Genomic DNA, 14995 nt, shown 5'->3' on the forward strand with positions numbered 1-14995 from the left:
AAGGGGGATAGTGTCTGATGCAGCAAAGCATAAGCAGCAAGTGTTGGTGTTCTGTCTAAGCTCCACCCCCACAGCTACCTGGGAACAGCCAGGTATGCTCTGCCCCACAGTTTCCTGGCAACAACCACCTGTGCCTGACTATAAAGGGGGCTGCTTGCCCCCTCCTCTCCCTCTTGCCCTTACTCTTCTCTGCTGTTGTGCCCTCTTTGTCCCTATCCCTTCTCTCCCCATCCCCCTCTTCCCTCCACATGCTCATGGCCCGCCTTTCCTCTCCTCTCCTCTTCTTCTCTCATTAAACCTCTCCACGAGGAACCATGTTGGCTTGGTGTGTTCTGTCCAGGAACGGGCTGAGATTTAAACCCTAACAGCAAGCAAGCAGGATCAGGAGCACTGGAGTTGTAGTTTCAGTGGATTGACAGGTGTGGGGTTGAAAGGTAAAAGTTTTAAAGTTGCCCCGCTAGAGCAGAAGAAAGAAACAGGTCAGGCCCCAGAATTGTATGTTCCAGGAAGCCCCTCCTAGGGCTCTAGAATAGGTAATTACATCTGCTGGTTCAACAGCTTTCTCCCAGAAACTAGCTGACCATGAAGTTAGATTAGAATCTTAGAGAACAATCTTGAGAAGCAGGAAGCAGCTTCTCCAAGAACTAGCAGACCATAAAGTTAAACAATCTTGAGAAACAGAGAGTTTCTCCTTGTGATTTTTCACTGGTATTCTTCACACTTTCCAATGACGCCATCCCTGCCCCCTCGGGTTGTGGTTTCTCCCTTTAAATACCCTTTCTCCCAGGCTCTCAGGGTCGAACTCCACTGCCCCTGCATGGGATATGAGTCTCAACCCCAGTGCACTGGTTCCTATCAATAAACCTTGTGTAAATTACAGCAAGGATGGTCTTATGTGAGTTCTTGGGGGGTAGCATCATTCCAAGACTTGAGTGAGGGTCTCCGCACTCTGGGGGTCTTTCAGGGTGACCTTCCATTGTTCCCAAGGCAGTTTGCCTGGGAGTCTCCTCCACGGGGATCTCAACTGCTGGATCTTCTCTCCTGGCAGGCTTAACTTGGGAGTGGTGTATCCACATCTTGATCCTATCCACCTTAACAACTATAGGAGTGGTTAGGATCAAGGTGTGAAGTCCTTTCCAGCAAGGTTCCAGAGTCTTGTGGTTATGAATCTCAATCCAGAATTCTTCACCTGGTTCAAAGCAGTGGGAGTGAAGGGAGGAGCAAATTCATAAACCTGGCAGATGGCAGGCCAGAGTTACTTCTGGACCCTACCCTGGAGGACTTCTAAGAATTTTAAAAACTTAAGTTGGTCATATTCAGCTAAGGTATCAGACTGGGGTTAGGCAGCATGGGGGGGAGCCTCCCATATAGGTTCTAAAAGGGGAGGCACTGAAAGTATAAGGGGTTTTCTAGCTCTATATGAGACATAAGGTAGGAGAAAGGGCAGGGCAATTTCTGACTAGCTGCCTAAAGCGTAGGGTTGGTTGGTTTATTTTTCTAGTAACTGACTTGCTTGGGCTTGCCTGAACTTGCCCAGTTCTTAGGCCTGGTCTCCTAAACTGCCAGTTTGAAGCCTGTCACAATGAAGTCAGCCTAGCCTTCTCACTATCCAAATATAAGCAAATAACATACCATATTTATCTTTCTGAGTCTGGGTTACCTTACCCAGGATGACTTTTCCTAGTTCTTTAAATTTGCCTACAGATTTCATGATGTCATTAAAAAAAAAAAAGCTGAGTAAGACTCCATTATGTAAATGTAACACATTTTCTTTATCCATTCTTCTATTGAGGGGCATCTAGGTTGTTTCCAATTTTTTATTATTATGAGTGGGGCAGCATTGAACATGGTTGAAAAGCTGTCACTGTGATGGGCTGTATACTTTGGGTATATGCCCAAGAGTGGAATAAGTGTTTGTGTTCATGCCAATAACATGCTGTTTTTAATACAATAGCACTGTAGTAGAACTTGAGATCAGGATGGTGAGAACTCCAGCAGTTCTATTATTGCTCAGGATTGTTTTAGAAGTTGAGAATTGTCCTTTTAAGGTGTGTGAACTATTGTGTTGCAATTTTGACTCTCTGCATTGCTTCTTCAAGGATGGCCATTTTTACTACGCTAATCCTACACATCTATGAGCATGGGAGACTCTTCCATCTTCTGATGGCTTCTTCCATTTCTTTCTTCAAAGACTTGAAGTTTTCATCATACAAGGCTTTCACTTGCTTGATTAGTTAGGTCTGTTAGAGGTGCCCCTTTTAGAATTCCCTCTATTAGAGTTAACAAGATATTTTATAGTGTTTGAGCCTATTGTGAAAGGTGGCGTCTCTCTGATTATTTTTCTAGTCTATTTGGTGTTTGTATATAGGAGTATATACTGATTTTCTGAGTTAATTTTCTGTCCAGCTACTTTACTGAAAGTGTTCATCAGCTGTTGGAGTTCGCTGGTGGAATTTTTAGGGACACATATATACACTATCATATTATCTGCAATTAAAGGTAATTTGACTTCTTCCTTTTCAGTTTGTATCCCCTGATCTTTGTCAGTTGCCTTATGGCTCTAGGTAAGACTTCAAGTACTATATTGAATGGGTATAGAAAGAGTGGACCAACCCAACATGTCATAAATATACATAATGTTCTTTTCCATGCATTTTGCTTGCCAAAACATTGGAGATACAAGCCAACACTTAACAGACTTGGCCCTGCCCTTTAGTGATCACATTACAATCTTTTCACTGAATGACCTTATTTTGTAAGTGATAATTAGTGATATTTACTAGCTTTCTATCTTTTGATTTTGTGAAGAAGATTGTGCTATCTGTTCTTTAATATTTTCTTTACATCGACATGTTTCTGTATTACATTCTGATGTCTCATGAGCAAGAAGTAGGGTTTCTGGGTAATACATCTGGGCATGTGCCACACACATGTACACCCCACACACTTAGTTACACACACATACACAAACTACCACCATCACCATCACTCTCATGACCACTACAACATTGGTCTCACATGCTGTGCTCAGGCACACACAATCACATATATATGTATATGTGGAGGCACTTGATAAAGAGCTTGTATAGAGCACGGCTATAGATCTAAACAATCAAACAAGCCTGGAAACATGTGTGTGTGTGTGTTCTAGTATTTCATAGGGTAGCCATGTTCCACATATAGTGTTTGTGCTACTGGGGAGCAGAACTTATGGGTGGAGTTATAGCTGGGTGTTGAGAGGAAACTGGGTGACTATATATGTCTAGGCATGTATTTGTGTTCAATGTGCCAGATTCTACAGAGGGGATTTAATGTAACACTGCACCCATGAATCTTTCTGGAGAATTCTTTATAGAGGTATAATTAAATTTGACAGCAACAGTGACTCCATGGAGTTGCCTTCCACACAAGAGCAACACAGAGTTAGTTTGATTCTGTATCAGCCCTTCCCTTCACAATGTGTCCTTTGGTGTGACCTTCTCTAGCATTCTTTCCTTCTTTCTGAGGACTAAATTTCATGTCTCACCTTCTTCCATTCCTAGCCCCTGTAATAATGTTCAGCCAAACAAGTACATTATAAATGCAGAGACTCTTAGTGGAGTTCATAGTTTTCCTGAATTCTCAAAATCCAATTACATCATTACATAATGGTCTTTGAAAATTGGCCTTGCCGTGGAGGGCATGATCTTTCAAAGGCAAAGGTCACAAGCTTTTCTTTTTAGGAAAACATACAAAACATGTAGTCAGCAAAAACAGATCATTAGTTACTCTTCTGGATAAATCTTTGGCAGTGAGTGTAACCACCTATGAAGACGCAAATAAATGTCTTCACTGAGGTAGGTTTGGTGCCTGTATCTTTTCCTGCTACTGTACAAGATATGTAGAGCCTAACTGGCAAGTCCTAGACTCCAGACCCATTTGTTTTTGGAAAAGCAACCTCCTGGCCATTGTGCCTGGGGTAAATCAATCATGGAGTCAACAAGTTTTTAGAGCTCTGCATCTCCTGTCTTCTGTCCAGATGCCTGTCAAAGAGCCAGGCTTAGAAATAAACATCATCCTGTCTTAGAAATGTTGCTTCAAAGACCAAAAACTTCAGACTGAATATATAACACAGTGAGTGAATGTTTGCTATTTTGACAGGGACAATGGTGGGTTATTAGCTTACTGGAGTCCTACAGCAGGGCAGAGTCCCAAGGCCCAGAGCCTATCAGTCAAGATTCCTAAACTCTGAGACCCATGGACTCACAGCAACATAGAGTTGATTAGAGACCTGGCATGTCTTTTCCTACATATGTATCCTTTAGGGAGAGACCTGATCTGTGTGACTGCTGGCACTCTCTACCTCTTCTTGGTGACTCTCACAGTCTGTCCTCCTTAGCTTCTTTTCTTATGATGTGTAAATGACCATAGGATGGTTGTAGAGGGCCCTTTAAGGCAGCATCATAATTTTACTTAATTGTCAAAATCCAAAGCATTGTTTCACAACTCATTCCAAACTGTTTCTGCAATAGAGGACATGATTTTGTCCTGGAAGGCCAGGACAGCTATTTCAGTGAATGTAGTTAAGTAATTATTGTTCTTTTCAGTAAATCATTACCACTGAATTTAACCTCACTTGCAAACATACAAACACACATGTCCACTGCAGTAGTTCCTATGCCTCTACTTTTTAACCAGCTCTACCATAAAAGCCTCTGATCACTGTGACTGGATTGGGCTGGGCTGTGATTTTACCATGGCTCCTTCAGGCTGTCCATCCTCCCTTCCTCTGTGTGTGTGTCTGTTCCTGGCCTCTGGATTTGCCCAGGCAGGCAGGCTGCTGGTGGTGCCCATGGATGGGAGCCACTGGTTCACCAGGCAGATGACTGTGGAGAAACTCCTCCAGAGAGGGCATGAGGTAGGGGTAGTCATCCCAGAGGAGAGTTGGCAGCTGGGAAAATTGGTGAATTGTACAGTGAAGACATACTCAATTCCTTACACTGTGGAGGATATGGACCGTGAATTCAAGCATTTTTCGTACACTCAATGGAAAACTCCAGAACAAAGTATGTATTCTTTAATAACAGGCTCAGTCAAAGATTTCTTAGAAATAACATTTTCACACTGTAGGAGTTTGTTTAAGGACAAGAAGTTAGTGGAGTACTTGAAGCAGTCTTCTTTTGATGCTGTGTTTCTGGATCCTTTTCACGTGTGTGGCTTAACTGTTGCCAAATATTTGTCACTGCCATCAATAATTTTTGCCAAAGACATATTTTGCGACAATCTTAAAGAGGGTGCCCAGTGCCCAAGTCTTCCTTCTTATGTTCCTAGACTTTTCTCAAAATCCGCAGACACCATGAGTTTCAAGGAGCGATTGTGGAACCATCTTATCTACTTTGAAGAACGTGCATTTTGCTCCTATTATTTGAAAACTGCTATAGAAATTGCCTCTGAGGTTCTGCAGACCCCAGTGACTCTGACAGACCTCTACAGCCCAGTGTCCATTTGGTTGTTACGCACTGACTTTGTGTTCAACTTCCCCAGACCTGTGATGCCCAACATGGTCTTTGTTGGTGGCATCAACTGCTTCCAGAGGAAGCCACTTTCCAAGGTATGTCATTTATTCTTTAGCACATGAATAAAGCCGAGCTATGGACAATATAAAAAGATATTCTTTCCTGAGCTGAGATTTATGGTTTATATTATTTCATATGGAATGTCTTTTGGACTTGAGAATTGTTTCTTTTTTTCAATATACTAATTATGGCAAAAAATCTACATAGGTGATTTATTGATATAGATGTGTATTACTGTGGCATAATTGTATATTCCAAGGTACAGTCTAAATTTATACCTATACATATGCCATTATATTCGTGTGTGTGTGTGTGTGTGTGTGTGTGTGTGTGTTTATGACAGAGAAGGAGAGAGAGATTGTGTGTGTGTGTGTCTGTTTGTAGGTCCTAAAATTAGATAGGGACAAGGCAAAGAAAACTTTCATGAGCAGGAACAAAGACAGTAATGATAGCCAAGTTACATCAAAGCAGGAAGAGAACACATGGAGGTAAGGCTGGGCAGCAGGGGAGTGGAGTGAACCAGAGAAAAGCATTGCACATGTTATTATTTTTGTAAACATTGAAAAATACAACATACCATGGTGCAGCGCTCGTTATTGGTACATTGTTCTTGAAGGGAGTATGCATGCTGTTTGTCCAGAATTTAAAAGTTATTGACATGATACATAGGATGGAATGTATGTGATTTTCGTGTTTGTAAGGAAACACAATAAGATAAACAGAAACCATCATCTCAAAATTGGACAGGTCAACAGAGAAATAAAATGCCCCAAGAGAAGGCAAAGGAAGGGGCTGGGGATTTAGCTCAGTGGTAGAGCGCTTACCTAGGAAGCACAAGGCCCTGGGTTCGGTCCCCAGCTCCGAAAAAAAAAAAAAAAAAAAAAGAACCAAAAAAAAAAAGAAGGCAAAGGAATCATACTATAGTCAGACACAGGAATGTGGAAACACCTTGTCAACCCATTCAATAAAATGCTAAACTGAAACTATAGTTCATCTGCCAAGACCTGCTGCAAACTCTTTTGGCCCAGTGTTTACTGTCTGAATATTTGTCAGTTCATATGCGCTTTGCTGAGCTGTTTTAGAGGGCTTTGTTCTCCTGGTGCCCTCTGTCTCTTCCTTCTCCCCAGTTCTTTTTGCGTCCTCTTTGGAGTTCCCTGAGCTCTGAGGGAAGGGTTTTAATGGAGACATCTCCTTTTCAGCTGTGTATTCCAGTGTCTGGCTCTCTGAAGCGTCTTGCTGTGGGTCTCTGTGTTAGTTCCCATCTCCTGTAAGAGGAAGCAGCTATCATGATGGCTGAATAAGACACCGACTATGAGTACTGAAGGATTCCACTGGGAGTCATTTTATTGTTACCTCATTTTCTTTTTTTTTTTTTTTTCTTTTTTTTCGGAGCTGGGGACCGAACCCAGGGCCTTGCGCTTGCTAGGCAAGTGCTCTACCGCTGAGCTAAATCCCCAACCCCTGTTACCTCATTTTCAAACAGTCCAGAAGTATTGGGTATTGTCTTATCCCTTTCAGCTATGTATACCTAAGCAGTGTCAGGTGTGCGCTCCATCTCAGGGAGCGGGCCTTAATTGAAATCAGATATTGGTTGGTTAATCTCACAAGGTTTATACTTCCATTGCTCTAATATATTTTATACTCAAGACAGATTGCAGGCAAAATATTTGGTGGTTGTTTTGATGTTTACTTTCCCTTTGGTTGCCTGCAGCATACCTTCCCTATCATAGACAATAGAGCATAAAGGGAAGGTTCTATGTAGGCACCAGCTGAACTTCTCCGTGTTCAGTGCTCTCTCTTTGTGTTGTCTTCAACACTGGGACCTTGCTGTCAGTGTGTGGATAGCATACTGTTGTCTTGGCCACAGCCTGGTTTGTTTGTGGATTTCCATGAGATCCTTTGGCTACAAACTGAAGTAGATGGAATCCAGTGCCATCATTGGAACCTTTGTCTAGTGTCAAGATATGGCCCTAGGCTTTTTACCTTCTTTAATATAGGCAAACTTCATTAGGATTGCCTTCCTGTAGAATAGGAAGTTTCAACTGCACTAGGTTTACACACTGCCACTCAATCGCTCTTCAATTCTAGCTGGCCCTTCCAACAATCTCTCTCTCAGACCCTTCTCCCTTCCCCCTTTCTACCTGGCTCTTCTGTTTTAGTCTCCTCTCTTCACTCCACTCCACTCATAAAATCTATTCTATGTTCCACTCCCCAGGAGATCCATGTGTCCCTCCTAGTCCCTTCCTGTACCCAGCCTCTCTGGCTCTAAGGATTGTAGCTTGGTTATCCCTTATTTAATGGCTAATATCCAAATATAAGTGAACACATAAAATATTAATTTTTCTGCGCCTGGCTTATCTTACCAAGGGTGATTGTTATATACATTTGCCTCCAAATTTCATGATGTCATTTTTGGGTTTTTTTGGGGGGGTGCAGGAAACTTTATTGATGGTATTCAAGAGAGAAGGGGGAGCTCCCTAGGCCCCTCCTGTTATTATGGGGTCTGGGATGGAATTGTGAGGGACATGCTCAGTGTTGGGGGCTGAGTTGGGATGGAGACTCCTCAGCAACTGAGGGTCTCTCTGTTGCTCTCAGATCCTTGCTGGGCTGGGGTGGGTGGTCCAGGGTTTTTCATTCTTTGGAGGTCATGTAGACCATGAGGTCCACCACCCTGTTGCTGTAGCCATATTCATTGTCATACCAGGAAATGAACTTAACAAATTTGTCATTGAGAGCACTGTCAGCCCCAGAATCAAAGGTGGAAGAGTGGGAGTTGCTGTTGAAGTTCCAGGAGACAACCTGGTCCTCAGTGTAGCCCAGGATGCACTTGAGTGGGCCCTCAGACTCCTGCTTCACCACCTTCTTGATGTCATAATATCAAGGTTTCTCCAGGCTGCATATCAGATCCACAACGGATACATTGGGGGTAGGAACGCAGAAGGCCATGCCAGTGAGCTTCCCATTCAGCTCCTGATTCCTGGGTGAAACAATAAGTCACTAGAGTCTCCATTAAAAACAGACTGTAACACTATCATTATGCCCTGACTCACTCTGCACCAGGACCAAGTCGAACAGTGTCTCCAGGAACTGTGTTAAGAGATGCAAGTCCTAGGCTCCAGAACTAAGTCCTAGACTCCAATTCCTAGAAAAGCAAACTTGTGGACATTGTGCCTGGGATAAATCAATGTGACCCTCATGGAGTCAACAAGTTTTGAGAGCTCCAGTGCCCTTTGTATCCTGTCTTCTGTCCAGGTGCCTGTCAAAGAGCCAGGCTAAGAAATAAACTTCATTCTTTCATAGAAATGTTGCATCAAAGAACAGAAACTTCTGAGTGAATATCTAACACAGTGAGTGAGTGTTTGCTATTTTGACAGGGACAATTGCTAGGTTATTAGCTTACTGGAGTCCTACAGAACAGAACACTCCCAAGGCCCAGAGCCTGTCAGTCAAGACTCCTAAACTCTGAGATGCATGAACTCACAGCAACATAGAGTTGATTTGAGACCTGGCATGTCCTTTCCTACATATGTGTCCTTCAGGAGAGACCTGCTTCTATGTGACTGCTGGCACTCTCTACCTCTTCTTGGTGACTCTCACAGTCTGTCCTCCTTAGCTTCTTTTCTTATGATGTGTAAATGACCATAGGATGGTTGTAGAGGGCCCTTTAAGGCAGCTTCTTAATTTTACTTAATTGTCAAAAAACAAAGCATCATTTCATAACTCATTCAAAACTGTTTCTGCCATAGAGGACATGATCTTTCCTTTTTTTTTTTTTTTTTTTTTGGAGCTGGGGATCGAACCCAGGGCCTTGAGCTTCCTAGGCAAGTGCTCTACCACTGAGCTAAATCCCCAACCCCATGACATGATCTTTCCTAAGCACAGATCATCACCCATCTTTATCTGGAAGGCACAGGACACCTATCTCAGCAAAAGCAGTTAAGTAATTATGGCTCTTTTGCATAAATCATTAACACTGAATTTAACCTCACTTGCAAACATACAAACACCCATGTCCACTGCAGTAATTCTTGTGCCTCTACTTTTTAACCAGCTCTACCATAAAAGCCTATGATCGCTGTGCCTTGATTGCTCTGGGCTGTGATTTTACCATGGCTCCTTCAGGCTGTCCATCCTCCCTTCCTCTGTGTGTCTGGCCTCTGGCTTTGCCCAGGCAGGCATGACATGGAGGGCATGACCTCCCAAAGGCAAAGGTCACAAGCTCTTCTTTTCAGGAAAGCACAAACATATAGTCTGCCAAACTAGCTCATTAGTTATTCTGGATAAATCATTGGCAGTGGGTGTAACCTCTTCACTCTGAGGTAGTTTTGGTATGTCTATCATATTCTGCTAATGTTCGCAAGATGTAGACTCTGAAAACAATTGGAAAGCGGGGTGGTTTGATTAAGTTTGGCTCTCTTGGTCTATGTGTTTGCATGCTTTGCCCATCAGCAGTGGCAATATTAGGAGATGCAGTCTCTTTGGAGTAGGTGTGGCCTGTCTGAGGTAGTGTGTCATCCTGGAGGTGGGCTTTGAGTTGAGCACAATCTCTGCCCAGTGTGGAAAGAGAGCCTCCTCTTGGCTGCCTGTGGAATCCAGTCCCCTTCTGCTGTCTGTCTTTGTATCAAGATGTAGAACTCTTGAGTCTTCCCATACCGTGTCTGTCTTGAGACTGCCATGCCTCCCATTATGATGGCAGTGGACTGAATCTCTGAAAGTGTAAGCCAGCCCCAATTCAATGTTTTCTTTTGTAAGAGTTGCCTTGGTCACAGTGTCTCTTCACAGCAATGAAACCCTAACCGAGACAGTAAGATACCTGCAGGCAAGGTTTTCTGATGCATTCCTGGATACTTTTGATGTTAACACCGTGATTGCCAAATATGTTTCCCTTCTACCAGTGATGGTCAGCAGTGTACCATTTGCTGCAATGTGGAAGCTTCTCTTTCTCTCCTCCTCCCAGATACTATGGCTTTCTCTCTTCTAAGAGAGATTGTAGAATTATTTTTCCTTTTTGCTTGAACGGTTATTATCACAGAAATTATGTCTGACCTATTGCAAGTCCCTGAGAGAAGGATCTCTACAAATGGACATTTTGTTGTTTTGTATAGACTGTGCTTTTCAGTGTTGCAGGGTTCTGATGCTCAGCATGGTCTTCACGGTGGGATCAGCTGCTAGCAGAGAAAGTCACTGTATCAAGTGTGTTTCTGTCCCATAGACTAGTACAGGTGGCCTGCTTTTGAGCACTAGCAGGGAACATTTCCCATTAAACCATGGGTTGTCAAGTACGGTTGCCACATATACAGTTTGTGGCTCAATGAGTTATTTTTTGCCAAGTTTTGTAATTTAATTTACCAAATCTTATAAATTCGCCTTCCCTTATGTATGTGTATGTACAGCTGTATTCATTATTTCTAATTTTCATGTTGTTTAAAAATATACAGGTTTCAGTTGAATTGTATCCTAGGATTTCTTGGGAAGAGGCACCACGATTAAGGCACCTATTATAATTTTTCTCTCATTTGTAGTTTTGTATAATTTAACTGGGGCTGGCTTACAGTTTCAGAATTTCAGTCCAGTATCACCATGGCAAGAAAGATGGCAGCAGGTAAGAAGACATGGGGCCGAGAGACAGGAGCTGAGCGTTGTACATCTTGAATGAAAGAGAGACAGGAAACAGCTGTGTTTTCCTCATGCATCCATGAGGAGGGTGTCTTTCACACTGGGTGCAGTCCTGAGCATAGGGACCTCAATGCTTGCCTCTGACAGTGACTCACTTCCTTTAACAAGGGCACATGACTTAATAGTGCCACATCCCATGTACCAAGCATATCCAAGGCCCCACAGTTCTCTTCATATAACTCTTTTAACCCATCTCTCAGTTCCTCACTTACAAGAGTGGTTGAATGATAAGTGTGCTGCTTTAAAAATATCCTCTGTAATTGTTTTGCAATGTGTTCACATGGGATGCATCAGCTCATATTCATTTCATTAATAATGTATAGTAATTGGTGGGGAATATTGCTCCTTACTTTGTCCTTTTTTAGGTAACAGATCACTGATATCTTCACAGGCAGAGCCTACAGATTTGTCTTACAGATTTAAGTACCTTAAAATCTTCATGTTTATCATCAGTCAGTAGCAATAGACATTTAAACTTTTTTTTTTTTTTTTGCTTTTTATTTAGGACAGAAATGTGCCAGGCATCCTGAAATCCTGTTTTCTGTTCACCTCTTTACCTTTTTTGTCCTAAGTTCAGCCTGGTGTCCTAGGTAAGAGTGGCCATGTCTAATTGTCAGCGTGTCATTGTATGTGTGATAATTGTCAGCGTGTCATTGTATGTGTGTCTTACAGCACTCCACCAGTTTGAGAGATAGATTGTAATCTACAAATAATGTGACAGTAAGGTCAATGCTGGATGATGGTAGTAACTTTCCCACTGCCTGCCTCCCTCCAGATGATGTCTAATTAATAAAATTGTACATTAATGTTTCTGAGCAATGATATTATATGCAGCAACATTTCCCCATTGATAGTACTGGAGATGGAACCCAGGTCCCTATACATGCTAGGCAAGGAAGCTAGCTACTACTGAGCTATATCCTTGGCCCTCCTTTTGTTTTTCCTTTGGAGACATGTCTCACTGAATTGAAGAGATGATCTTTCAACCCATTCTATAGGCCACACAGCCTGTATTCAGTATCTAGTGAGTAAACCCAAGGCCATCACTAAAGATTACTTATCTTGGCTTTTTAATCAAAATCTCCAGACTTATATAAGCACATTCTATATTGCAATGAGTACCTTTCTTATATCCTTCTGTCTATCTCTTTAAAAGGAAACAGTGGTGGTAAGCGTAGTATCCATCAGGCCTCAAGAGTGGGACAAAGATGAGTAGTGACAAAGCTGGGACTCATTCCCATCCAGACATGACATCTGTTTCTAGGACACCATGACCCTAAGAGCTTCACACTGGTGTTCTTCAAGGGTCTTAGAGGAAGAAAAAAGAAAAGGAAACCTGCAGTTTATTATGTGTTCCTGATCGTATAGTGATAGTTGAGATCGTACACAATGGTAAAACCACAGCTCCCCAATGTAAGTCGTTGAAGATGGGCTTGGGTACCAGGAAACGTCTGGTGCACTGTGAGACTCTGCACAGGAGTTCTGAGTGTGTCTGTTCTGCTGTCTGCAGGATGGAAGGGAACACTGTACCTGCACTGTGTGTTGGGGACAGACCTGGGACAGCACTGCTTTAGATCCAAATAAGGGCTTTATATGACTACTGCTTACATCGAAGTAAACCTGATTAGAGTCCTTGTGGAAGCAATGCGGACGTGATGGCATGTGCCCTGATTGGTTACTCCATATCACCTGTAAGACAGCATCTGTGCCCATGATTTCCCTGTTACCTGTGCTTTGGAACCTGGTGACATTTCTCTTCAGAAGTGTGGACAAGGTGTGCATTCTGATCCTTATGAACTCTTTTTTCTGTTTAACAGATCTTTTTTCTTCCTTTAATGTATTTATTTACTCATTTTACATCCCAATCCCAGGCCCCTAACCCCATTCTCCCCTCACTTAGCCCCACCCTCATTTCGTTTCCCCTGTATTTTGATGAGGAACTCCTATTACCAACCCATTCTGGTCCATCAAGTCACTGTAGGACTAGGCACATCCTCTCCCACTGGAGGTCAGAAAAGGCAGCCCAGTTAGGGGAACAGCATCTACAGGCAGGCAACAGAGTCAGGGACAGCCTCCACTCCAGTTGTTGGGGGACTTTTATGAAGACAAGCTGTACATCTGTTATATATGTTCAAGAGGCCTAGGTCCAGTGTGTGTGTGCTCTTTGGTTGGTACTTCAGTCTCTGGGAGCCCTCAAGTGTCCACGTTAGTTGACTCTGTTGGTCTTCTTTTTGAGTCCTTATCCCCATTTAGGTCGCTCAATCCTTCTTTCATTTCTTTGCCAAGACTCCCCCCTCTAGCTCCCTCTAATGTTTGCCTGTGGGTCTCTGCATCTCTTTCCATTGCCTGCTGGGTGGAGCCTCTCAGAGGACAGTTATGGTAGGCTCTTGTCTGCAAGCATCACAGAGTATCGTAACAGTGTCCGGGACTGATTCTTGCCCTTGGGATGGGTCTCACGTTTGGTCCGTCATTGGTTGGCCATTCCGTTAGTCTCTGCTGCATCTATGTCCTTGCACTTTTTGTAAGCAAAACAAATTTTTGGTCAAAGGTTTTATGGGTGGGTTGGTGTCCTTATCCCTCCACTGGGAGTCCTGCCTGGCTGTAGGAGGTGGCCACTTCAGTCTCCACATCACAGAATGCTAGAAGTCTCAGCTAGCCTTACCCTCCTAGATACTTGGGGCCTCTCCCATCCCACGTCTCTGTCCTGTTATAGAGATTCCCTCCCCCCACTTCCTGTCATTCTCCAGGCACTCTTTCCCCATCTCTGTTGAGAAGTCAGGTGTAATTCTGACAAGTCTACTCACATATGTAACTTGACCTTTTCCCTGGCAGCTTTTAATATTCTTTCTCTGGTCTATATATTTGGTGTTTTGATTATTATGTGGTTGAAAGATTTCCTTTTCTGGTCCAATCTATTTAGTGTTCTATAAGGCCATTTTCTCACTAAGGGGTTTATCAACTTGTTTTTTTCAAATTGTTATTTTCACATTGTAGGAGTTTGTTTAGTGACAAGAGGTTAGCGGAGTACCCTCAGCAGAGCTCTCTTGATGGATCCTTTCAAAGTGTGGTGCTTAATGGCTGCCAAACACGCCTTGCTCCCATCTGTGCTCTTCACCAGAGTAGGATTTTGCCACTCTCCTGGAGGAGGTTCTCAGGCCCTCAGTCCCCTTTCTTACATCCCCGGGCTTCTTTCTGGCTTCTCTGATATCATGACTTCCAACAAGTTTATTAACTTGGAGGAACATTGATTTTGCCCTATATTTTTAAAAAGCACCCATAGCATTTACCTCTGAAGTTCTCCAAACACCTACAACAGCTTATTATGTCTTCAGCCACACATCTATTCGATTGTTAAGCACAGAGTATGTTTTGAACTGTCCCAGACCTGTGATGCCCAGTATGGTCTTTGTTGGAGGAATCAGTTGCTACTGGGGAGGCCACCGGCTGAGGTGTATTCTTCCTTCTTCATAGAGTGAAGGAGAAGCTGGCCTTAAACTGTGAATGCGAGCTTTCCTTCCTGATCTGTGAGCTCTCGTGTTTGCTGTTTCTTCCTGCTCTTACACCATTCACTCGGTGGCACACCATGCTTTTTAGAAATCTGTGCTTGTTGATACGCGTTTGTGGATAGGTGATGCTCTAGCATACGATCACCATGGTGCATTTTAATATTGTTTTTGAAAAAATGGTGAAGAAAAGGAAGAAATGAAACCTTTGTTTTTGCTGTTTTCATGCCCTGTTCTGTTGACGAAACCTCTGGGAAGCTT

The 14995-nt window shown here is 43.0% G+C and overlaps 1 protein-coding gene across 1 annotated transcript in view; it reads left to right on the forward strand.

Annotated features, from left to right (window-relative positions):
* Positions 1-4735: 4735 nt before the first annotated feature.
* The window catches only part of Ugt1a9 (UDP glucuronosyltransferase family 1 member A9), a 111479-nt gene continuing 101219 nt past the window's right edge, over positions 4736-14995 (forward strand). Inside the window, exon 1 of the mRNA NM_201425.2 lies at positions 4736-5590. Within this exon, the coding sequence (NP_958828.1) occupies positions 4736-5590 (855 nt within the window). The remainder of the gene's footprint in view (positions 5591-14995) is intronic.

Source organism: Rattus norvegicus, chromosome 9 (assembly GCF_036323735.1).
Source record: "Rattus norvegicus strain BN/NHsdMcwi chromosome 9, GRCr8, whole genome shotgun sequence".
Taxonomy (NCBI): domain Eukaryota; kingdom Metazoa; phylum Chordata; class Mammalia; order Rodentia; family Muridae; genus Rattus; species Rattus norvegicus.